Source organism: Muscardinus avellanarius (assembly GCF_963383645.1).
Source record: "Muscardinus avellanarius genome assembly, chromosome: 13".
NCBI lineage: Eukaryota > Metazoa > Chordata > Mammalia > Rodentia > Gliridae > Muscardinus > Muscardinus avellanarius.
Genome location: NC_137799.1, coordinates 9,941,499 through 9,966,933, shown reverse-complemented (window position 1 = coordinate 9,966,933; position 25,435 = coordinate 9,941,499). Strand labels below are relative to the sequence as shown.

Below are 25,435 nucleotides of genomic sequence, written 5' to 3'. Positions count from 1 at the left end.
GAACACTAACAATAAGATGGTGCAAATCAAATCAGAGCCCGAGAGCCGCCGGGGGGTCCTGACCGGCCACCTCGCCGGCCAGGCGGCTCCCCCTCCGCCTTGCAGGTGGCAGGCGGCCTTTGGGGCTCACCTCCTGCGAGGATGGGTTAGGACGGGGTAGTCAGGCTCCTTGCTGCGCCCAGACGGCTCTGATTAAGAATTTAAGTGGCGCAGCCGTCTGGCCCGGGCCAAGTGTATGTTTGCAAAGTCGATGATCTAACATGTCCAGAGGCCTTTGAACTTCATTCTCGCTCATAGCTTCAGCCAGATATTTCCTCTGGAATGTCTGCAGCATTTCCTGGCCGCCTTGGCTGCTTTTCATCTGCCCCAAACACCTTTGAATTGTGGGTGGGCTCCCTTTAAACACCAGGGTGTAAAGAGGCTGAGGAAGCGGGTGGCTAGCAGGGTCTCTGTGGGCCTTCTCCCTGCACCCGGGAGCTGGACAGCAATGCTGAGAAGACTCTGGCGGCTTCGTGATTACTGCCCGGCTCCTCGATGGGGGGCCGAGTTGGGGCGTCGAATGGTTTATGAGGTTTCCCTCAACTTGAAATCCAGCCGAATGTAAATTTCATACCCCATCCAATGAGGTTTTTATATAATTGAGATTTTTTTTTATTATAAAAGCACTATATGCTCATTAACAAAAATGGGAAACATACAGGCAAGCAAAAGAACATTAAAAAAAAAAAAAAGATACTCAGAAACTCAACCCTAGGGAACTGCATAGTGGCTCATGCTTGCTTTGTATTGGCTGGATTCTTTCCCCAGGTGTTTTTTTCTTTTGTGGTACCATGGATCGAATCCATGGGTATTCTGTCTCCAAGCTATACCCTCAGCCCTTTTAAAAAATATTTATTTATTTAGTGGTGCTAGGGATTGAACTCAGGAAAATTGTACCTCTGAGCTATAACCTCAGCCCTTTTTTTGTTTTGAAGCAGTCTCACTAGGTTGCTAAGAGTTTCATTAAGTTGCTGAGTCTGGTCCATGTCTGGCGGCTAGATCCTTTTCTATACAGATAAATTTTCAAATCTCGAGTTGGAATCATCTGTGCACGCCATTTTGTAACTTACACTTTCCCCTAAACCGCCTGTGTTGGTCCCCTCAGTCCATCCACTTCCCAGCTGTCCTTCCGCCTGCAGGTCGGGCCCTCTCCATCCAGGTGCCTACCCGAGCCGCCTCAGTAGAAGGGGTCCCGGCCCTCTCCCTTCAGCTGCAGTCCCTGTCACCCCGCTTTATGCAAGGCGCTTGCTAAGATGTTCTTCCATTTGCTTATGTGTGCGTCGCACGTCTTCTTCTAGAACGTGGCTCCTGGGGGTCACTGGCTGCCCGTCTCCTTCAACACTGTCCTTGGGCACCTGAACGTCAGTACGCCTCCAACAGAGGAACAGATGAATGACTGTCTGCTTTACATAAAGCTGACGCCCTTTGCAGAAGAGGAATTCCATGGTCAGGGCACATGCGCGCTTTAAAGGCTGCTGATATCTGGCACCAAACTTGTGTAATTTGAGATTGACCACTTGATAGCCCAGGAGTTGCAGCTATCACCGACAGCCCCCGCAGCAGCCAGACCCCCGGCCCCTTTTAAAGTGTCTTTAGAAAAAATTAAAAATAAATTAAAAATAAATAGTGTCTTTATTTTGACAAAGGAAAGGTCACACCTTTGCTCTCCTTTGAGCTTAACAACGACCCGAGCTGAGCATTGTTGTTCGCGTTGCTGGACCCGAGCTGAGCATTGTTGTTCGCGTTGCTGGCCGTCTGTGCTGCTCCCGTGAACTGGTTAATGCTTAGCCTGCTCTTTATTGGCGAGTTTGTCTTTTCCTTGTTGCCTTATGAAAGCTGTTTGTGTATATTCTCTAAAATAAGTGGTACTGGGAATTGAACCCGGGAGGCTCTACCGCTGAGCGATACCCCCAGCCTTTGTTTTTTTAATTTTTTTTTTTTTTTTTGAGACAGGATTTCACAGTTGCCCAGGCTGGCCTCAAACTCGGGATTCTTGTGCACCGCACTATGTGGCTGTGATGTGCTTTTTCATAAGCAATTTTTTCTCCCACTTAACACATCATGGATATGACTCTACGTGTCTACATCATCCCAAAAGATGAAGAAGCCATTGTATGGACATAGCACAATTTATTTAACCAATATCCTCTCTTCCTCAACTTCATCTGTCAGAATCAGACAATAACTGTGCCTAACTCTTGGTGGTGTTGTGTTAAATTAGTAACTCTATCTAGGGAGAATGAATAGCAGGTAAGATGGCAGAGACTGAAAGGCAAAGGCCAGAGTGGCCGGGAAGCCAGGACACAGCGGAGAACAGAAGAGACAGGCGGCGTCTGTGCGTCCTCCAAGGGCCCGCCCCGTTGGCCCCGCGTGGACCAATGCTGTCCCTTCCCAAGGCCTGGTGGCCTGGGCTCGGGTTCTATGCGTGTGTGTCCTGATACTCTCTTACTTGCCAGGGTCATCGTGAGTACTTCTGTGTCTAGTGTAAGCCAAGGAACCTAATTAAAACACGGCCTTCCATGGATGTCTGAATAAGACCTTTTAAAACCACTAGATCTGCTGGCTGGGATCTACGTCTCACAAAATAAGCCATTTTGGTGTAAAAATTAGTACTATTGGGCCGTAGACTATTTTCTGCTACTGTAACAAGATGCCGCAGACTGGGTAAATTATAAACAACAGAGGTTTCTTTGTCTGGGGGTCTGGAGGCTGGAAGTCCAGGATGGAGAGGCTGACTGGTGAAGGCCTCTTGCTGCGTCTTGACATGGCAGAAGGCACCACAGGGCACCAGAGCACAGGGGACGGAGCGTGGCGGACCTGTCCTGCTCCCAGGATGACGGCTTAATCCCTGTCGGGGCCGCCTCCTGCCACTGTCTGGTGGCAGTCACGTCTCTACGCGAGTTCTGGAGAGGATGTTCAGACCACAGCACACTGCTTTCCCTCAAAGCCTCGCGGCTCCAGAAGTGTCAGCGTCCCCCCTGCGCCATCCAGCTTGCCTTCGCTCTGGTCACCTGGGCTCTGTCCAGTGGCTCTTTCTGCCTGGTCCTTCTGCCCGGCATGTTCCAGCGTGGCTGCTCCAGGCAAGTCAGCGGTGCTGAAGGCCTCACTGAAGGCGGGGGCCGGCTGAACTCTTCTGACCTGGAGGTCGTGTACTCAGTGACTCCACGTGTACTTAAGTTCTTGTTTTCTTACCTGCAGACCGGGGAGAAAACAGTACCTATGTCATTGGTTGTGGGGCGATTTAGTGGGAAACCGCCCATGACTTGTTCTACTAGCATCTGGCGAATGGTAAGTAACGGGGAAGACTGCAGCGGGGCCTGTCCCTTCGCCCCGGAGGTCTCTCGCGGTGACCCTGGTTCCCATGCGGTGAGCAGCGCCTCAGAGGCCAGCACAGGCAGCGGGCCTGCGGGCTTCCTCACGCACATCCTCTTCTGTGACCTCTGTCCCCAAGCCAGAAAAGGAAACCGGACGCTGAGCAGTGTGAGACGGAGGCCGAGCGGGTCCTGAGAGGTCCGAGCGGACCTCGCTGTTGCTGGCAGTGGACACTGCCCTCAGGGACGTGGCTGAGTGCCACAGCCTCTCTTTGGGCCAACCAAAAGTTAACTCTTGGTGGACTCTAGCAGCAAGGAAGGCCAAAACCAGCTGCACGTACTGCTCTGGACACAGTTACCTTTTTGGGAACAGCACATGGCGCTAGGAGTGAGCTCGCTAACCTGCTAGCCAGGAGCAAGCTTATTAAACAGCTGACCAGGAGTGGGCACACTAGCCAGCTGACTACACGTGGACTCGCTAACCAGCTAACCAGGAGTGAGTAAACTAGCCAGCTAAGCAGAGTGAGCCACTAGCCAGTTATCTAGGGGTGAGCTCCCCAGCCGGGGAAACTCTAGGGGTGAGCCTAAACAGGAATGAGCATGTTAAACAGCTGACCAGGAGTGGGCAACTAACCAGCTGATCACACGTGAGCTCACCACCAGATACCAGGAGTGACCGCTGCCCAGCTCACAGGAGTGGCTCGCAGGCCACGCTAAGATGTCCCTCGGGTGGTGATGCTGGTGACGTCTGAAAGGAATCTGCCTCTCTTAACAAAGCAGCCTATGCATTTAAAAAATATTCGAAGCTGGGCGTGGTGGGCACACTTGTAATCCCAGCATTCCGGAGGCTGAGACCGGAGGATCGCGGTTCGCGGCCAGCCTCAGCTACTTAGTGAGGCCCTCTGCAACTCAGTGAGACCCGGTTTCAAAATAAAGAATAAAAAATAGGGCAGGGGGTGTAGCTTGGAGGTAGAGTGCCCCTGGGTTCCATCCCCAGACCCGCAAAACAACAACAACAACAACAACAACACCCACCAGAGTCACTGCTTTCAAGCCAGAGTTTTCTCTTCTCTGCCACTTCATCTCCACTTTCTAAATAGCTTGATTATTCTTATTTCTTGGTTTACCTATGACAGTCATTTTATTTCTTATAATCTCCCTTCCTGTAAGGCAGTATCACAGATTTTTAGTAAATTAATGCTCAGTGTTCCCCCACCGGGACAATGCAAACATTGGGTACCACTGAATAAAAGAATGTACTGAAGCCGGGCGTGGTGGCGCACGCTTGTCATCCCAGCATTCGGGAAGCTGAGACTGGAGGATCGCGGTTTGCGGACAGCCTCAGCTACTAAGTGAGGCCCTCTGCAGCTCAGTGAGACCCGGTTTCAAAATAAAGAATAAAAAGTAGGGCAGGGGGTGTAGCTCGGAGGTCGAATGCCCCTGGGTTCCATCCCCAGACCCGCAAAAAAAAAAAAAAAATGTCCTGAGGTGTCTTTTCTTTCTTGCGCCACCTCCACCTCCTGTTTTTCTTGGAATTAAACTTGTTCCATTTGCTTAGCTGTCCAGGTACCTATTGGCTTTTAAATTACATTTTAAAAATTCTCTTTACTCTCTAAATTCATTCGTTTTTCAAATACCTTTAGTCCCATTGTTTTCGTTTGTCTAAAAGCTTCAGCACTCCTGTCGCCTGCCCGTTACTTTTTCTTTCTAGTGCAGTTCTGGCTACTCCTCATTTCATATTCCCCTCCCCCAGGGTGGCGGCCATGACCTTGTCCTCCCGTGGAGGGCTGGGAGCCCACGTCTCCCTGCTGTCCTGTGGGCTCAGCCTCCAGGAACTTAGGGTCCCTCCTTATTGCTTTAATCCCATTTGCCGATGCACCCTGCAGTACCTTCCTAAGAAAGGGCCCCTGGGCCTTGCACATCTGCACAGCCTGTGCTCCGCCCTCGAGTGGCGTTTGACTTAGGTACGGGATCTCAGAATTTTGAGGGCATCCTTCCCGTTTAGATTCCTCTTGGTGACCGAGAAGCCTGCTGCGTCGATTCCCCTTCCTTTATTAGCAGCCTGCTATTCCTCTGCAGTTTCTGAGGTGGTCTCTTTACCCCAGGGGTGGGGAGTCTGCCCCTTTGCTTCCCGGGGGTCTTCTCATTCTCTGAGCTACAGCGTCCAAGAGGCCCTTGGTGTGGAGGCTCACCTCACCTCCATGTTTACTTCTCTTTCCCGAGCTCTCGTTAATTGGGTGTCGTAGTGCCTTTCTGCTTTCTTCATTTTTCTTTCCTATAGTTTATCTCTTCATCTTTGTATTTTGCCTTCAGGAAAATTTCACCAATATTCTCTTTTGGTATTTTTTTAATTTAAAATTTTAGCTATAGCTTTTTGATTTACAGTCTCTTTACCTTGTTCTCATGTTGTTCATGTTTCCTTTTCTCAGTGTTGTGTTCTTGTTTGTTGTGGGCAGTACGTCCGCACGTGCACCTGAGGACTTGATTGTAGCTGGTCATATGCCACCCTGGCCCTGCCCCCACTTTTTGGCATATCATTCATGTTTGAGACTTTCCCCCAGAGCCTGGTGGTTTTTGTTGCCATAGGAGTGAGGTGCTGGCCGGGGGCTGGAGCTCTGTGGGCAGGGGCCAGTTGGCTGGCGGGCTTGGCAGTGGGGCCTGCCGCAGGGAGTGGACCTCTGCCGGGGACACACCCAGAGCCTGCATGATGGTCCTCAGGAGTCCTTCAGCACCTCTAGGGACAAGTCCTTCAATATCCAGCATTTTAGGGAAATGTCTGGAAGCAGGAAGGAGGGTGAGCTGGGCTGTGCTGTCTCTGCAGAGGTATACTTGGGATGGGAGTCACTGCTCTGTTTACGGACCTTGCCCAGGCCACCCACTTCAGTCCTGAACTCACGCCCCTTCCCTGGCCTCACCCAGCAGTACCTGGTAGCGCTGGGCCCTGGTCTCTGATCAGCCTCTGTGGCTCTGTCCCCTGTAGGCCCTTAGGCCACACTCCTCCCTGCTATGTCCCTACCTTCCGCTTCCCATAGCTCCAGGGGTTGTTGGCGTCTCTAGTGTCCCGTCCTCTCTTGATCCTTATTCTAGCGGTGACCCCAGGGGGGCAACCTGTCCATTTCACACAGGGGACACTGGCCTTGCTCGCACCACTGGGTTTTGAGTTCGGGTCTGCCTCTGGATCCCATGCTGCCTGTTCCCCAAGGGTCTTTGGTCTGTCGCCCTGCACCCCAAGTCTGCCAGCCTTCCTGGTCCTGGGGCCCCCTGGCTGGGCCTTGCTGGATGGGCTTGGGCTTGAGAGCTCCCATGTGGGCCGTGAGGTTGGGTCACTCAGGTGACCTCTCCACGCTGGCATGCGTCTTGGAGCTCCTTAGCTCATCTGACTTGGGAAAGGAAAGAGGTGAACAGGCACTTTGTGTGCCTGGCTGGGAAGAAGTGTCTGGGTCCCCCCTGTGGCGGGAGGCGCAGAGGCCACAGCCTGGAGTCACCTGCTGTCCTAGAATCCTGACGAGGCCATCACCGAGGAAATGCTGACAGAGTCCTGTCTGGTCCCAATTTCTAGCCATGTTTCTGCCGTGTGTGTGTGTGTGTGTGTGTGTGTGTGTGTGTGTGTGTGTGTTTGTGTGTGTTGGGGCAAGGGGGTTACAACACACATACTTGAAGCAAATAGTTCCTAAAATTGTCCCCATACCAGCCCTCCTTCAGCTTTCAGGTCACATAGATTTGCAGACGTCACATAAGGTCCTTTCTTTTCCCTTCCATGTATTTGCTAATTCACAATTGTTCAGTTTGGAAAACAAGAAAATCTCTATTGTCAGCTGCCTTCCAGCTTTCCTAAGGCAGCCTCCGGGCAGCCAAGTGGGCTCCAGGAATGTCCTGGGGAGGCCCCCGCAGCACCCCACCTCGGGGAGGTCAGAGGCCTTGTGCAGTGCAGCCGGTGTTCAGTGTGCAGAGATGGGGAAGCCGGGGGCCGTCTCATGGAGGGGACAGAGCTGCTGGTTGTCAGAATGGCCGGGAGCCTGTCAGGTCAGGGACTGGATCCCCGTGCGAACCTCAAATGCACAACCACAGAGCAGACTGGGTCTTCCTGCTCTGGGTCTTCCCAGGGGCCCCCTCCTGGTGCTGGCCACCGCGTGGATGTTGTCACCTTATGCTGCTGGGTGAAAATATAGACCACGCCCAGCCACAGAATACCTGAACAGCCGATGGACAGAGAGGAAGAAAATGGCAGGCTCCCCAACCCTCCCCTCTCGCCCTCCAGTGCCTCACGCCTGGACTCCAGGCCAGCATCCGCCCTGTCCAGGGATGCATATCAAGTCTGGCTTCACGCTCAAGCGATTCCTGGAGGACTTCCACAGTGTTCTCCTTCCGGGGGAACGAATGGCTTCCAGTGAGCCTGGAAGCAGGGCACCCCATCTGGGTTTATTTTCCTATCACAATGCACTTTCTGACCTTGAACTCCTAGGGCTGAGCCAAGAGGACCATGGGGCCAGAGTGTCTGTCGCTGCTGGCCCCAGGAGCGGCTCCCACCCCACCGGGCTTCCTTCTGCCCCGCTCGAGTGGGTGGCCGCGAGCAGCCGAATGCGCGGGCTTCCCAGCCCCCCTGCTCCATTGCAACACAAGTTGTTCCTTCCTCATTAGAACCGTTTCTGTCAGGGTGTCTTTAATCAATGGCTTCCCTGGAGACAGTATTTTTAGAAGTTGTATTTTTCACTCTCCCTTCGCCCCTTTTGGAGTTCTCTTCCCTGTGCCTCGGGGAGTGAGCTAATGAGATGCCAGGAGAGTTCGGGCGGTGTTAACTGGGGCGGGTACGGCGCGTCGTCCTGGCTTACCTGTGACGCTCTCCTCTGTCTCTCTGGCGCAGGTGGCACAGACGGCAGATGGCGTGGATGCCGACCTCTGGAAAGACGGCTTGTTCAAGTCCAAGGTTACCAGATACCTGTGTTTCACGAGAACATTTTCCAAAGAAAATGTAAGTCTAGTGCTGGTGTCCGTCTGCTGAGTGAGCAGGAGTAATACACGTTCCTGCTTGGAATCTGCTCCCTTTTTCTGTGTTGGTTTACCTTCATGGCCGTGTTAATTTATCTGTGGTTTCAGTCAGCTGGGTAGAGTCAGCAGCCAGAGACACGTTTCACTGATTAACGGTATTCTTAGCCACATACCCAGGTGTACTGTGAATACCATTAAAGTGTGTTCTCAAAAGGAAACCCGGCACTCTCTCTCCCAGCTCTTTGCCCACCTTCCCTCTGAGGGACAAATCACAGGGTGGCATGGCCTGTCTTCCAGCTGAGCGGGGTTGATGCTGGCCGGCAAAGGGCAGCCTCTCTTGGGGCGGAGCCGCTGTCACCCCCGCCCTCACTGGCCCAGGCTCGCAGTGTCTCCAGAGCGACCTTCTTTTTGTGTCTGAGTCTGTAACCTGGAGCATTTCATTATTTTTGTAGATAGGCACCCACATGTGCAGATTTCTCTTGGTGTGCTGCTTTTGATGCTTGGGCCCATACAAAGGAAGCTTTAAAGATACCTGATAATCCTTTCCCAGTAAGGCAGTATAATGGTGGCTTCAAAATAAATGCTTTAGTGAGCATCTACCCTGGGGAAGGCCTGCCCTGGGGACTCTGCAGGCAGCAGTTCCCTCCCTGCTTTCCAGACGCGAGGAGCCTGGGCGCAGAGAGTTGGCGCTTGCCAGGGTCCCCTGTACCCCCCGGGACCCAGGGAGCAGTCAGATCCTCATTTTTATGGGGAACATCATATTGTTGGCCTACATATTTATGTTTCTAACGTAAATACATAGCTTTGGAAATATCTTTACCAATTTGTTTTTGTAAGTTCTGTTTAACAGTATATGTTCACGAGTAATCAAAACAAAACTAACAATAACTTTAGACCTCCTCATTGGGGCGAGGGGAGGTCTGTCTCTCTCCCGCAGCCCAGCCGGGCCCCATTACCAAGCCGGCATGCCCCTCCCAGCGCTTTCTGACTGTGGTCATCACAAGCTCGCATACCCTTTGGCCACCCATTCCTGTTGTTTGTGGATAATTCCTTGCTAGGAGAATTATCTCTCATGTGCCCAGGACACAGGAAGAAGACTGCCTTAACCCCCTCCCCAGTTACAAGAGCCGGTTGTAAGGAGCTGAGCTGACATGGCGTCCTGGCCCTGAGTACTGGAAACGTTGTCATTCCAGAGGTGTGAACGAGCTTTAGTAGAGAAAGGTTGCGGCTGAGCCAGAAGTGAGCTTCCAGGGCTCAGTGTGGTCCCGGGAGACCCCAGGGAGCAGGTCCCCGGTGGGCGTTGGGCTTGTGTGGCCAGGGGAGCCCGCCGCCCCATCCTGTGACCCTTTTTGGTTTTGTTTTGGTTATCTTTTTTTTTTTTTTTTTTTTTTGATGGTACTGGGGGTGGAACTCAGAGGCTTTCTACCTCTGGGTTATACTCCAGACCCATTTTATATTTGTTATTTGGAAACAGGGTCTCACTAAGTTGCTGAGAGCCTCACTAAGTAGCTGAGGCTGGCTTTGAACCTGCGCGATCCTCCTGTCTCAGCCTCCCAAGCGCAGGGATTACAAGCGTGCACCAACATGCCCGGCTCTTGGTTTTGTTTTGGGTGCATTTTCCCTCAAAGGCTGTGGGGTGTTGGTTCTCCAGGCCAGAGAGTCCCAGCACCTCTGGGACTGGGGGCCAAGACGAGTCCTGCATGACGAAGAGGTCACAGGGGCTTGGTTGCCTGAGTGTCTGGAGTAAGTGCGTTATAGAAAATGCCCTGTTTCAAGCTTTTTTGGCCACTGAACAGCTGTTTACTGGGCGGTTGCGGGAGACCTGGAGAAAGCTCTCCTTGCTCTGAAGCTCTGTGGGAAGGAGGAACATTTCACTTTTGGAGAGAGAATGAATGGGTCCTATAAGGGATCCTAACGACCAAATCAAGGATTGAACTTGATATGGGACCAAATGGGGCAGGTGGCAGGGGCCCCCGGCCCATCCAGAGTGAGGCAGGAACAGGCGTGTTATGCTCCATCGCGCCCAGCCTGTCCTGGTCCCGAGGTCTGAACCAGGAGGATGTGGGATATCAAGACGGGGAAGATTCCTAATTAGGTGACTTGAGACTCCCAGTGTAGGAGTTTGGGGAGCCTCCTTTGGCACCTAAATTCTTTCCCCCAACAATGCTATTAATACAGGAACCTGGCTTTGGAGTGACATTGCTTTCTGGGGAAGGATCGAGATTAATTGCACTTTTCATGCCCTGTACTTTCTGCATTACCTGTAATAATAATGTACATAGATTAGGTAGGGAGGATATTAAACAGAAGGATTTATGAACATTTGAATATTAAGTTGGTTATCTGTGGCTACCTTAAATGCAAGGTTGTCAAAAATAATTACAGTATACTAGCAAATACTGGCTACCAGAGACAATATAAATACCCTGAGTCAGTGCATATTGGGCTTTTGGCATGAATCATTTGCTCAACAAGGATTGGGAATACGTTCTTCATATTTATGAGGAGGAAATGAAAGAGAGCGCTGGTGGGGGAAGGGAGAGGAACCAGCAAAATTAATGGTGTCGCAGACCCAGCGTATTAAACCCAGCAGCACAGGCAGCCCCACGCGAGGAGGGCCATTCCCGGGCCGCCGGAAGCGCCCGCACAGCCTCCCGTTTTGTATGCACGGGAGGGTCTGCGGTGCTTCTTTTAACGGCCGCGCTAGGGTTTTACGATCAGGGGCATTTGTAGGGAGCGCGGAGGGTGAGGTCGCTAAGTGGTTTGCAGTTGACTTCCGTAAAACCCAACTTGTCAAGCGGGAGACATTCAGAAGGATACTGATGAATGCCCATCCATCTACGGGGCAGCAAAACATGCCCCGTTGTTAATTTCTCAATGCAGAGAGCAGCGATGACATGGAAAAGCAGCTGCCAGGGGAAAAAAATGATGATCGATTAGATGAGGCGACTGGAAGCAGCCCACGCTTGTGAGTTAGGTTGGCGGCTCCCGCCCCTCCCTCGCAGCCAGAGATTCACTCCCCGGTAGGGAGGGCTCTGCTTCCCACCCACATCGTCTTCGCAGGATCCAGCTACCCGAGATGGAATCGTATTGGGTGGTTGGCGACTACAGTAATGCCGAGACCGAGAAATGGTTTGGGGATACCCGGGCCACGGAAACACAGGTCGTAGGTTAAGGTTTCACGGGCCACTTTGGTCTTCCTGTTTCAGTTTGAAGAATTTATTTTACTGGTCTATTTTTCATAATGTACTAACTACCTGCAGGATTTTTATGACACAGTCTTGACTGGCCCCACCAATCCAGTTTGGTTTCTGCTTCTTGGTGACTCACCCAGTTGGAAAAAAATATACCCCAGACACTTAATTTATTCAGTAAATAGTTACTGGGCACCTGCCATGGGCAAGAATTACAGTAGTATTTAGCATACAGTCAAAGCAGGGATGGTTTGGGCTCCATGGTTCTTGAGCTCCGGAGGAGAGAGAGAGATATTAAACAAATAACCTCACACAGATACAATGATAAATAGACAAGAAGGATAGAGAGAGAGCCTCGAGAGAGTGAGGCCTAGTGGAGATGGTGAGGACCCTGCTCCGCTCAGAGGTGCCGGCGCCGTGCGGGGGCGGGGCTTCCCACGTGGGGACCGAGGTGGAGCCCTCTGCTCTCGGCATGGCTGTCCAGGGCAGAGCAGTGTGCTGGCCGCTGGTCACCGTCCAGGGGAGCAGCCCCGTGAGCTCACCCTGGCCCCGAGAAACTCCTGGAAGAGGGGCGTGCGGAGCGCCTCACTGGGACCCGACCCGGGGAGATTTGGGGTCGGAGTCTGTCACTCTTTCCTTAACTGGTTCTGACTAGAGAGAGGGGACAAGGCTGTAAAAGGCCCTGACGATGTTAATAAGCTCTCCACTGTGGGCCTGTGCATTGAAGTTGGAGAACAGATTTCTTTAGAGCTGTTTCCTACATATGAAACGCAGCTGCAAGTGCCGGCGTGTTCACAGAGAATTCTCCCTTGCAATTACAGGAGGGCTCACCGACTTCGAGAGATGTTTTCACACCAGTTACGGGAACTGCGCACTGTGGACCCCACATACTACTAAATAGGAGCTTTAAGAGGCCCTGGTGCATGTCATTTTAGAAAAAGTATAATGCGGAGGCAGTCCAGCTTTCGCTCTGTGATAGTTTATGATTCTTGGGATTTTGCAAAAGGTATCTAGCAACTGCAACGTGTGTGGGTACACAGACGGCGATCACTTAGGAGTCGGGCTGATTCCCTGCCAGGTTCAGATGCGGCTCTGCCCGGCAAGTGCCCCAGGAATCTGCCCTTTCTAAAACCGACTGGCCCTGATCTGCTGCTCAGGGCGGGCGTGGCGGCCGGGCACGGAGACAGGTGTGCACAGCCGCCCTCTGCTGGGTCGCGTTCACAGTGACCGCGGCTGCTCACCCCGCTGCGGAGGCCACTCCGAGTGAGCGGCTCCGAGGTGCCACAGATGAAGCTCCTTCCCGGCGGCCACGCGAGTCCCCGGGTAACCGCCGGGGAACATTAAGCGTCACCTCCTCTAATTAACCTGCTGTCGTCAAGCTGCACGAGTCATTGTGTTAAATATGCATCCAGAAGCCACGGTGGCCAAGCGACTGCAGCCGCTCAGATTAATAGTCTGTGTTTCTTCTCTTTCCTCCCAAGAGCCACTTGGGGAACGTGTTAGTGGACATGAAGCTCATTGACATCAAGGACACGCTGCCCGTGGGCTTCATCCCGATTCAGGAGACGGTGGACACACGTGAGTCTCCCTTTAGTCCTGCTCACCTCAATGAGACCCTTCCTCCAGGTACATTTTTAGATGTTTTGACATGCGCTTTTCTCGGGAAACATTCTAGGAGGCCTTCCTGCATGCCAAAGCCTGCTGCCTTTGACATGAGCCCTCCTGGGCTCTCTGGGGTTGCGGCGTGCTCGGGGTCGCCGCCTCTGAGTGAGCAGAGGGTCCTTCCTCCTAGGATGGCGCCCCCGCTGGATCAGCGTGCTCCAGAATGGAGCACGACCCGGCGGCAGCGGTCCCTGGTCCTCGTCCTCTGGCGTTGCCCAAGATAAGATTGGCAGGAGACCGGGAAGCAAAGGGGGAAGAAAAAGGATGCCCTGGGGTCACGAGTGCGGTGGAGGGCACCTCATGGCGCTCGCGGAGAACGAAGAAAAGTGAAGACCAGAAAGGGTCAGCGCACGGAGGCGGGTCTGACCCAGCGCTCTGACCTCCAGCACCTTGAGGCCTGTGTGGCGGGCGCGGAGCAAGTCACCAGGCATCAGGAGCTGCTCCCGGCCCGGGAGCCGGGGCTTCTGGTCCTACAGGTCTGGGCCGGGGTGGCTGAGCGTGCTGGATGCCCCGAGATGCTGCGCTTCCCCATCCTGGAGCACCAGCACTCGATTACTTTTAATTCTCATTTGGCAACTTTGGGGTATCCGCAACAGCGAGGCAGTGAATAAAAATCAAACACAGAGCCTTTCTCTAGGACACGTGGCTGCTTTGGGAATCCTGTATCTCTCTCTGTCAGACTCACTTGTGTTTCCTTAGTTGGCCCCGTCCTGGACCACTTGCGCCATTTCCCGCAGATCAGACTTCGTCTCTACGCCAGCAGCTGATGTTTTAATGAACCAAGCGTAGCCGCTTTTGTCTCCCTGACGGTCTCCCCGCTCTCAGACACTGGGTTTCACGTGGTTGTCTGCTGCACGTGTTAGCTCATCCTCACAGGAGCTGGTATTCGTCACATCTTTCCTGTGCGCTCGCCCCGATAGACGGCTTACCTACCCGATGTCCTCTCATGCTCAGAAAACCCCTCATTAGAAATGGGTATCACTATACCCATTTCCCAGGCGAGGAAAGGTGAGGCACAGTAACTACTTAGGGATTAAAGAACTTAGGCAAAGTTACAACCTGCCTAGAGGTGGGGGGGGGGCTAGAACACACACAGTCGCTCCAGCCACTTCTCACCACCATGCCACACCAGGAGAGCACGTATGGGGCACCTTGTACAGGTGGATTTTATATATTTATGGAGAGGGGTGTTTTGTAACAACGTTATTAAGATATACTTCACATACCATACAATCCACCCACTTCAAGTATGCAGTTCGGGATTTTTTTTTAGAAAACATGATAATCATATGTAACCACTAGCGCAGGCAGTTTCAGAACTTTTTTTTTTTGTACCAATGAAAACCAGAGCCATTAGCAGTTGCTCCCGTCCTGTGGCCTCCCGTCCCTCCCACCCCGGGCCCTGCCGCCCCTCGGCGACCGCACAGATCTGCTTGCTGTACCCATTTCCTATGAGTGGAACGAAGCCGTAGGAAGCCTTGGTGTCTTCTGTCTGCTTTCACTGAGCAGTGTTTTCGAGGTTGGTGTGTGTTGTAGAGCGAGTCGGGACTTCATTCCTTTTTCTCACCAAATAACATCCCCTCCGTGGGAGTGTGCCGCTGGGGCTGCCCATTCGGCTGGCCGCTGTTTGGGTTGTTTCCACTCTGGGCTCTTGTGAACGGCGCTGCTGCGCACGCTCCCGTACAGGCTTCCCCGTGGGTGTTTGCAGTCCCCTGGGCGTGTGCCGCCGTGTGGATCACCGGGTCCCGTGCTTCGTTGCTTGAGGACCTGCCGACTCTTCAGAGCAGCCGCCCCGTCCCACGGCCCCACCAGGGCAGGTGAGAGCTCTGGCCTCCCCACGTCTTTACCAGCACTTGTTATTGTCCTTCCTTTTGATTCTGTCCATCGGAATGTGTGTGCAGTGGCCTCTCGTTGTTGTTTTGATTTGCGTTTGCTACTGGCCATTTACATACCGCCCCTGGAGAAATGTCTGTTTTGATCTCTTGATCACCTTGTGATGAGGTTGTCTTTTTTATTATTGAGTTGTAATACTCTTTTAATATATTTTTGATAGAAGTCCCTTATCAGTGGGATGACAAAGGTTTTCTCCCACGCTGCGGGTTTTGTTTTCACTTTCTCGGTGATGTCTTCCAAAGATGATGTCTTTGTTTTCACCTTCTCGGTGATGTCCTCCGAAGCACAGAACTCCAGCTCTGTCCGGGATCCTCTTGCTGATGTCCTTTCTGGTTGCACGTTTGGTGTCGTATACAAGGAACCCCTGCCTAATCCAAGGCCGCTGAGTTCTAGGCCAGTGTTTTCTTCTAAGAGTTTTACGGTTTTAGCTCTAACGCTTATGTCTTTGATCCATCTTTAGCTCGTTTTTGCGAGCGAGGGCCCAACTTCATCGCCTTGCGTATGCATATCCAGTTGCCCCAGCACCATCGGTTGAAAAGACTCTTCTGTCTCCGCATCCTTGTTGAGTATCACTTGGCCGCAGTGGGAAGTCTTATTTCTGGGCTCTGAGCTCTCTTCCAGCAGTCTGTTCAGCTTTCCTTCCGCGAGTGCCACACAGTCTGGATTACTGCAGCCTTGAATCAGACCTGCGGCTGCCAGTCTTGCTCTTTTCCAGGATCACTTTGGCTATTCTGGGTCTCTCCACTTTCCACACAAATATTGGGATTAGCTTGTCAATTTCTGCAAAGAAGCCAGCTGGGATTTTAAGAGGAAGGTGTTGAATCTGTCAATCAGTTTGAATATATAAAGATCTGAGTGATTTCCTTCGGACGAATCGCCATGTCCTGGGGGTTCCCGGCCCCTGCGGGCACATCCCTGGACTCGCAGACCTCAAGCAGTTGCAGCCACTTCCCGTGCCTCCTCCAGGCATCCAGGTTGCTGTGCCCCTGCCTGCAGTGCCAGAACACCCATGCCTGTCCTTCCAGGCTGAGCGTCAGCACGCCCGCCACGGGACACACGTCAGAGGCCGCTGGCGCTCCTCGGCTCTCCAGGCCCCGCGGGTATCAGGGGCACGTGGACAGGAGCTTCACACACACTCACCGCAGGAGGGAAGAAGTGGGCGATTGTGAGCCACGCGGTGCCAAGCCAAGGATCCACCTGCCGCCCACGTGGCGTGACGACCCTGGATTCTAGGACATCTGTCAGCCTTCCGGCAGCGATGATCTAAAAGACCGACCACATAACTTAGAGGAAAGGAGATTTATTTTCTTACGTTTCGGGTTCAGTCCACGGAGGCTAGGGACCACAGATCTCGGAAGCCCAGAGAGGGAGAGGCCAAGTGGGCCCACATCAGGAAGCGGGAGAGCCCGGGAGGAGGAGCCGACCCCCAGGGAAGCCTCCCCCAGCCACGCCCTGCCACCAGGGAAGTCCTCTTCTGGGATTACAAGCCTCATACTCATTGACATCAGCTTCAAACATTAAAATGTGGGCTCTTTAGGGACATTCTGTATCTAACTATAAAATGTTTTATATCTAACGTTCCGTTTGGCTCTGCCACTTAAAACTGTGGGGCTCTGGGTAAATCCCCTCCCCTCCTGAGCTGGGGCTTCCTCGTGTGCAGAGCGAGGGAGCCTGCTGTCAAGGCTGGCATCAAGGCCGTTCTGTGTCCTCAAGGCCGTTCTGTGTCCTCCTGCCGCTGTGCCTGTGGTCAAGACCATGTTCTTGGGTCACCCCAGGCACCCGCCCCCGGCCTCGGCGATGAGGGCTCATCACTCTCTTGCCCAGTTGATACCCAGAAATGCTAATTCCCAGTCCCACCAAGGATATAGGCACATGCCTACCGTCCATGGGCCTCTGGCACAGGTTTTCATTTTATTTAGTTTTACTATTTTTTTTTTTTGTGTGTGGTACTGGGGTTCCTGGAAGCCCTTCTACCTCTGGGCTACACTCCCAGACCTGTTTTTATATTACTTTTATTTGGAAACAGGGTCTCCTAAGGCAACGCGCGCGGCTGGCATTGAACCTGCGCGATCCTCCTGTCTCTGCCTCCCAAGCGTGGGGATTACAAGCGTGCGCCACCACGCCGGGCTTGCTATTGTAATTGTATCTACTTTTTTTTTTTTTTTTTTTTTTGGTGGTACTGGGGTTCCTGGAAGCCCTCCTTCCTCCGGGCTACACTCCCAGGCCTATTTTATATTTTTGAAACAGGGTCTCTTACGCCAGCACGGCTGGCTTCGAACCTGCGCGATCCTCCTGTCTCCGCCTCCCAAGCGCGGGGATTACAAGCGTGCACCACCACGCCCGGCGTATCTACTTTTTACTTCATTATCTTTTAGCAAGACTGGACACTTCCACAAGCGTTTGCTTGTTCCTTTTGCTTATGCTTATGTAGTGTGTTGACAAACTAAAGTTGCATTGTAGACGTACATTGGTGGCTCCCTTTCTCCCCGTGCTTTTCATAGTGTTTGTTTTTGACAGTCAATTGACTTACAGTGTCTCCGTGTTGATAGACTGCAGAGCTGCTTGGGATTGCACATTGTGCTTCTGTGTGTGTGTGGTACTGGGGGTGAAACCCAGGGGCTTTCTACCTCCGTGCTACACTCCCAGACCTATTTTATACTTTATTTAGAAACAGGGTCTCACCAAGTTGCTGAGAGCCTAAGTAGCTGAGGCTGGCTTCGAACCTGCACGATCCTCCTGTCTGAGCCTCCCAAGTGCGGGGATTACAAGCGTGCACCACCACGCCCGGCTCCCATTGTGCATTTTCCTCTCGGTCTGTGGAGCCAGTCGGATGAGGAGGTCGAGGGCTGAGTCCTGTGTGGCCCAGGGCTTGAGGCTGGGGGAGGTCCTGGTGGGGAAGCTGCCCACGTGTCTGGGGCTGCATTGGTGCTGTACATCCGAGGATTCTGAGTCGGGTCCCGGGCTCTCCATCAGGGGCCTTACATGCACAGGAGGGCGGGTCAAGGGGAGCCTCTGTTTCCAGTCATAGGGCCATTCCCTGGAAGCACTACCCAGAGGACAAGGGATGGTCAGTCCTGTGTCGAATGAGAGTGTCTAAGGCCCCGACTTCATAAAGTCAGCCCCAAAACCTGGGACTCCTGTAATCAATTTAAAATACAGTTTGTTGCGACCGTGTAGCACTTAAAAACAGGAAGACTGTTTGTTTTAGTAAGGTGCTGTGTACATTCTCTGTGTTCATTAGCATGACTGAACACATTTCTATTGACTATGTATAATATGTTTACTTAAAATTAGGCCTGCTTAAGCATGTGTAATGAGTGGCTCCAGCCCTCAGCCTGCTCCCGCTGCAAATGGAGGAGCGGAGGCGCGGCCAGAGCAAGCGCGATACCTACAGCAGGGTTTCCTCGAGGGAAGGGCCCACCTTCTTACACTTCCAAAGGCTGAAATCTTTGAAGCTGATCATCTGAAGGTGGGGGTTGCTATGGACCCCCTGCCCCCAGGCCACCATTGCCGCCTCATTAGGACAACGTTTGGTGTCTGGACTTGGGACATTAATACAGTTCATAGGTCTAATCTAGCCCTCAGCTTGTACACCTGCAAAATTTTGAAGTCAGGACTTTCAGTCAGGCGCTTTAAGAAAATACCTCCTTAGCCGGGCGTGGTGGCGCACGCCTGTAATCCCCGCACTTGGGAGGCGGAGACAGGAGGATCGCGCAGGTTCGAAGCCAGCCACGCTGACTTAAGAGACCCTGTTTCCGTTGAGGTCTATCCCGATGAGGCTTCCCTCGTAGCCCACACATCATTGGAAACGCCTCATAGAGTAATGCTGTGGTTTTGCTTTACTCACAGGACTATTTATTAGGTCTGTGAGAAGGAACTACAAGACAGTTAAAAAGTATGCAACACATGAAAGTAGTAATAATATCGTTTTAATCTTAGGTATTGGTATTCCATAGATCTCCACTATTCCTGAGTGTGATAGGAATGAATATGATTTGAACTCTGTTTAAAGAAGGTAGCAGCAAATGAGGACCCAAGCGGATCATCTACCCTAAAAAGTGTGGTATAAGGCTTTCTGTTTCTTTTGTTCCTGGCTGCTGTTGATAGGTTGACAGAAGGACTTCATGTAGATGCAGGGGCCTTTTGCATAAGTTCAACTTCTAGGATCTTAAAGTCATCTTAAAGTCATTCCTCAAGGAGACCAGATACAAAAGATGTCAGATGGAATTTCAAGGTTGTCGTCAGAATATCCATAATTTAAGTGGGAAGAAAAGAGGCCCAGTTGAAACTTGGAGCTGATGGGACAACTGTGGACTAATCCTCAATTTTTTAAGAAAAGGTATCCTGGAGATAAATCTCTTCAGTTTTGACAAGATTTACAGCATCAGCTTTAGATGGAACATCCCAAGGTGATACTGATACCTGAAGGAATCCAAACATTTGAAATCTCATAAATAAAGATTTATTGGTTCTTAAAAAAAAAAAAGAGACCCTGTTTCCAAATAAAAATATAAAAATAGGTCTGGGAGTGTAGCCCGGAGGTAGAAGGGCTTCCAGGAACCCCAGTACCACCAAAAAAAAAAAAAAAAAATTAAAAAAAGAAAATACCTCCTCAGTCCCCAAAAATACAGCAACCAAACAATACCATGGATTCTATTTCCCCATAGCACCCACGGGCAGGAGGGACCTTCGCCTTATTTACTCAGTTCGAATGTGCCGTAAATGAGCATATGTCCTGCCGCAGAACTGGACCGTCTCAAAAGTGAACAGTAAGCACAGACATTAGTTATGCGCCAGAGACTTACTTGTAATTTTGCGATTTTCATGGTAAGGTCCCTGTGGCTGTTTGTATTGAGCACTTACTGCAGGCCAGGCTCTGGCCAAGTATTTATCACTGTTACCACATTGCATCCACCCAGCATCCCTATGGGGTGGGGTCTCACCACCCCCTTTTACAGATGACAAAACTGAGGCTGGAGGCCTGAAGTACTGGCCCAAGGTCACAGTGCCAGGAAATAGCAGGGTTGGAATTTCAGCCCAAATCCAGCTGACTCATAGATTGTTCGAAACCTGTGTTCAAGAGCATAAATGAACGACATCAGAAACACCTCATCGGTCAGTACTGGTGGGCGCAGGGGCACCGACTCCTTGTGCTAAGATGCCACGGTTGAGAGGAGGAACCAACCGCATCTCCTGCCTTCTGCACAAAACCTGCTCCAGGGGACCAAATAGTCAGTGAAGAAACGCTACTTTTTAAAATGTAGGAGAACTCCACTAATCAACACAGAAGAAACAAGATCCGCCGGAGCCCGAGCCGGCCTTCACTGTCACTCCTCAGGACGTGGGGGCATGGCCGATTTCTCCAGCCCACCTGTGACCTTACGGAATCTATGGGGCAGAGAGACCCAACAGCGATCGCGACGCAGGGACACGGCCTGGATCAAGGTCCACACAGACCAACGGTGCGGGGAGGGACGACCGGTTTGTGACGCGGAGAAGGCCTGCACCTCACTGTGCTGGGTGACGTCAAGGACTCCTGTTGGTCTCACCAGGGAGGACTGGGCGTGCTGGTGTCCTGCGTCAGATGCCTGCTGAGCTGGTGCTGGGGACAGGATGGGGAGGGGAGGGATGAAAGCAGCCTGTCCCTTGTGGGCAGTGCCAAAACCGGGGACAGGCGCATGTGGATTCCGTCCACCTTGAGGTGTGTTTGAAGACTTCTGTAATAAAAGCCTGGGTGGTGGGACGCACGAACACTCAGAGCATCCGTGTGCGGGCGTCTACGCTGTGTGGCCGGGGCCTTCAGAAGCCTTCCCAGGGCCGGGCCCTGGGTGTGGAGCAGGCTGACGTACGCGTGGCCCCTGGTTGTCAGGGCCTGCCCACTGCGGCCCCAGGGGAGGCGGGGGAGGCCCAGCCCTTCTGTCGGGTGGGCTTCTGCCGCCGCAGGGGACGTGACAAGATAATGGTTTTAGAACAGGCGGCATCTCCAGGGAATTCATACCTTCTCCGTGTCCTTTCCTGCAGAGGAGGTGGCTTTCAGGAAGAAGAGGCTATGCATTAAATTCATCCCCCGGGACTCAACAGAGGCTGCCATCTGCGACATTCGGATCATGGGCCGGACCAAGCAGGCCCCACCTCAGTACACGTTTATCGGGTCAGTGTTGGTCACGCAGGTCTCGTCTGCTGCTTTCCGCCAGTCTCGGGTCACTCCTGGGGCCTGGGGCAGGGCGCTGGCCACTCCTGGGGCCTGGGGCAGGGCGCTGGTCACTCCTGGGGCCTGGGAAGGGCACTGGTCACTCCTAGGGCCTAGGGTGGGGCGCTGGTCATTCCTGGGGCCTAGGGTGGGGCACTGGTCACTCCTAGGGCCTAGAGTGGGGCGCTGGTCACTCCTGGGGCCTGGGAAGGGCACTGGTCACTCCTAGGACCTAGGGTGGGGCACTGGTCACTCCTGGGGCCTGGGGAAGGGCGCTGGTCACTCCTGGCCTGGGGTGGGGTGCTGGTCACTCCTGGCCTGGGAAGGGCGCTGGTCCCCCCACACCTGGCTTCCTGCTGTTGGCCGCATCCCAGGGCCTCGCGGCCAGGTCCCGTGCAGTCCCCCCCAGGCACATGCCGAGCCCCGCTCGGTGCCTCTGGGCCCCGCTGGGCCTTCACTTTCCACGCTGCTGCTTCAGCCTGGGGCGCGCCTGCCTCGCACCCCTGGGATAGACGTGGGAGAGACTGAGGCTAAGCCCGCTCTCACACATCCAAGGAGCGCAGGTTCTAAGGGGGCTAAACAGCACGCAGGAAAGCAGCTGTGGTTGTGTTAGAAGATGAAGAAAATGTAATGCGGTGGCGGCCTGGGGCAGGAAGCCACCCCTGGGCAGGGGCCTCAGTGTCAGAAGGAGTGGAGTCATGAAGAGGAGGAGGCCGGGCCTGCTGGGCAGAGCGGGAGAGTCCGACGGCAGGAGCGAGCGTGGCAGGTCCTGGGGTCAGAGAGCACCTTGGGTGGCCCGAGGGACGGGGGCAGAGAGGGAGGCGGCCCGCAGAGCCTCCAGGAAGTGGGGCTGTCTGGGTTCTATAGCCGTCGGGGGGCCCCACGTCTGGAGAATGACACGTACTACACGGCTCCATGAGAGTCTGCTGGCAGCCTTGGGTCGCCTGAGGCCTCGGCCTATTTCTGTCCTGCTCGCCCGCAGCCTCAGGACAGAGCTCAGGTCTGGCCCCGCAGTGGCTCCATGAGCACTAGGAATAAAGAAATGTCAGGATTTCACTTGGGGCCCTTTTGATCGTAAACGACAGGAAATCCCACGCGGGCTGGCTTAAGCACAAAGAAGGAAGTGCTTCCCTTTAGCCCAGGCGACACGGGTTCAGGGCAGTGGCTTCCGGCGGCCGTGAGGGCGTCTGGAACTCAGCACCGAGTTTGCCAGGCTCCCTCCCTGCCTGGATACCCTGGTGGATGCACCTGACACCCTTCTCTCCTGGGAAGTGCAGTCCTTTGCCCCAGGCTTAAGGCCAGAGGCCAAGAGCAAGTCCGCGTTCCTGGCAGCGCACCGGACGTTCTAGAATCCAGTCTTTTGGCCTTGACTGATCTAACTAGGGTCAGGCGCTGGCAGACCTGTCACCTGGTTTTCTGAAAAATATCATTCTCTGATTGACCAGGCTGAGTTGGAAGTAAGACAAGATCAGCTTCATAGGAGCTCGGGGGTGGACAGTGAGGAGGTGACTGCTCCCCCAGAGTAGGGAAGGAAGGAGAAAGGCTGGGAGGGAGGACGTGAGCAGGGCTGCCGGTCCAGGGAGAGAGAGATGTTTGCTGCACTCAGTGAGTGGGAACCTGGGTCTCCCTGGATCGGCGTGGTAGGTGACTTCTGGCCCCTTGGCCGGTCACCTGCCTCATCACCGTGGGCAGCCAGGATGCGGCCCCACCTGGCTTCCGAGGCAGCCCCTGGACCCGGTTTGTACTCTGGCTTCTGAGGTTTCAGCTGAGCCCAGAGCTGCCTTTTACTCTCCAAGCCAGGGCCTTGCTGGTATCCCAGACACTGGGTCGCGGCGAGACGTGCCCAGTGCGGGAGCCTGGGGAGCGGCTGTCACAGAGGGAGACGTTCAGTTCACCTTGTGCAGTGCGGCCTCTCCAGACTCCAGCTGTGGATGCAGAGTCTGAATCAAGACTTTGTGGCTCTCGGGAGAGACTGGAGCTGGGTGCAGACAGTGGCAGAGCACAGGTGTAGCACACCTGCTCTGGGCTCTGGCCCCAGAATGCACGCAATCATGAATGCACTAAGTAGCTGAAGCTGGCTTCAAACCTGCGATCCTCCTGTCTCAGCCTCCCAAGCACTGGGATTACATGCATGTGCCACCATGCCGGTTTAACAAAGGGGTTTTTATTTGTTTTGTTTTGTTTTTGCGGTTCTGGGGATAGAACCCAGGGGCCTTCTACCTCCAGGCCACACTCCCAGACCTATTTTATATTTTATTTGGAAACAGGGTCTCTTAAGCCTCAAACCTGCGCGATCCTCCTGCCTCTGCCTCCCAAGCGTGGGGATTACAAGCTTGCACCACCACGCCCGGCTAACAAAGGGGTTTTTAGATCATTGAGGGATAAGACATTAGAAGAGTGGAGGGTGTTGGGGGGAGTAGGGAGGGGCAAAGGAAGAACTGGAACTCGTGAGAGTCCACCTGGGGAGGGGTGGTGTTAGGGAGGGACCCGAAGGAAAACACCAAGACCTGTGTGCACGTTTGTGACTTTGAACTTCTCTGATGTACAATTACAACACACCAAGGAAAGTACTAAATAAAGTACAGGAAAAAACAAAAAATTTTGTACATCACTGAAGATTCAATGAATTTTTTAAGTTTTTTTTTTTTGTGTGTGTGTGTGGGGGGGTCCTGGAAACCCTTCTACCTCCGGGCTACACTCCCAGACACCTATTTTTTATATTTTTATTTGGAAACAGGGTCTCTTAAGTCAGTGAGGCTGGCTTCGAACCTGCACATCCTGTCTCCGCCTCCCAAGTGCGGGGATTACAAGCGTGCGCCACCAAGCCTGGCCGGTTGTTATTTAAAAAAAAAAAAAAGCCACATTTCATGGCGTACTCCGGTAATCCCAGTACTTGGGAAGCTAAGACAGGTATATTTCACGTTCACGGCCAGCTGCAGTCACTTAGCAAGACCCTGTTTCAAAATGAAATGAAAAGGGCTGTGGTGTAGCTCAGAGGTAGAATGCCCCAGTACCCAGAAAATGCACCGTTTCCCCTGTGGCTTCACAAGGGCTTGGGGCCGTCCACGGGAGGCAGAGGCCTGGCATTTGAGAAGGCATCCTCAAATTAGCCACGGGAGCCGAGGCCCAGGTGTGGGGAAATCAGCGCAGCTGGTGGGAGTCATTTCTCTAGTGAGACAGAGCTGAGGTTTAGAATAGCTCCTGGCTCTACTGGGAAGCCTACTGGAAGTATCCACAGAATGTTTCTTTCTTTTGTTTTGTTTTTTGATGAGATGCTGTTCCCTTTCCTTCTGGTCCCAAAGACGCAGTTCTGTGGGGCAGTGTGCCTGCCTCCTGACGACTGCGTGCTGTGGGGTGGGCCGTGGAGGCTGAGCCTGAGTGCCAGGAAGCCACACCCGGGCTGCGTGCGCTCTTGGGTGTGGTGGTGTGGGCACATGTTTTTGCAGTGCAGGGGACCGTCTGCAGGTAACACTCAGCTGTGGGATCCTCCCTCTCATGGCTAAAAGCTGGGCATAGGTGTCTGTCGGCCCACCTCTCCATCTCTCACTGCTTTGCGGTTCAGGCTGGTGCTCCAAGCTCGCTGGAACCATGAAGGCTTCTCTTTCCTCCTGCAGGGAGCTGAACAGCATGGGGATCTGGTACCGAATGGGCAGAGTGCCACGGAATCACGACTCTTCTCAGCCCACCACGCCCTCGCAGTCCTCTGCCGCTTCCACCCCCGCCCCCAACCTTCCCAGGTGAGACCGCCGCTAGCTCCTCGTGGAGTCTCGGGTCCTTCTGCATGACATGTAGAGAATGTCCCCTTAGTGTCTGCTGAAAGAGTGCAGAATATAGCTGGATTCTTGTAGAAGCTCAAATTGTGCCTTTGGAGGATGGTTTTAGTTAGAAGTCTGTGCATTAGAGCCGGGAGTGGTAGTGCATACTTGTAATCCCAGTACTTGGGAGGCCGAGGCAGGAGGATCGCAGGTTCGCAGCCAGCCTTAGCTGGCCCTCCACAACTTAGTGAGACTCTGTTTCAAAGTAAAGATTTAAAAATAGGGCTGGGGGTGTAGCTCGGAGGTTGAATGCCCCTGGGTTCTATCCCCAGTACCACCAAAAAAAAAAAAAAATCTGTGCATTAGACTGTAAAGGCCATTCTGTATCTTGGGCATATGCTAAGG

The 25,435-nt window shown here is 53.1% G+C and overlaps 1 protein-coding gene across 1 annotated transcript in view; it reads left to right on the top strand.

Annotated features, from left to right (window-relative positions):
- The window catches only part of MVB12B (multivesicular body subunit 12B), a gene marked incomplete at both ends in the record, with an annotated part of 73,675 nt that extends 48,659 nt beyond the window's left edge, over positions 1–25,016 (top strand). Inside the window, 4 exons of the mRNA XM_080709362.1 lie at positions 8,212–8,319; positions 13,012–13,108; positions 21,107–21,240; positions 24,894–25,016. Coding sequence (XP_080565488.1) covers positions 8,212–8,319; positions 13,012–13,108; positions 21,107–21,240; positions 24,894–25,016 — 462 coding nt within the window. The remainder of the gene's footprint in view (positions 1–8,211; positions 8,320–13,011; positions 13,109–21,106; positions 21,241–24,893) is intronic.
- Positions 25,017–25,435: the final 419 nt, after the last annotated feature.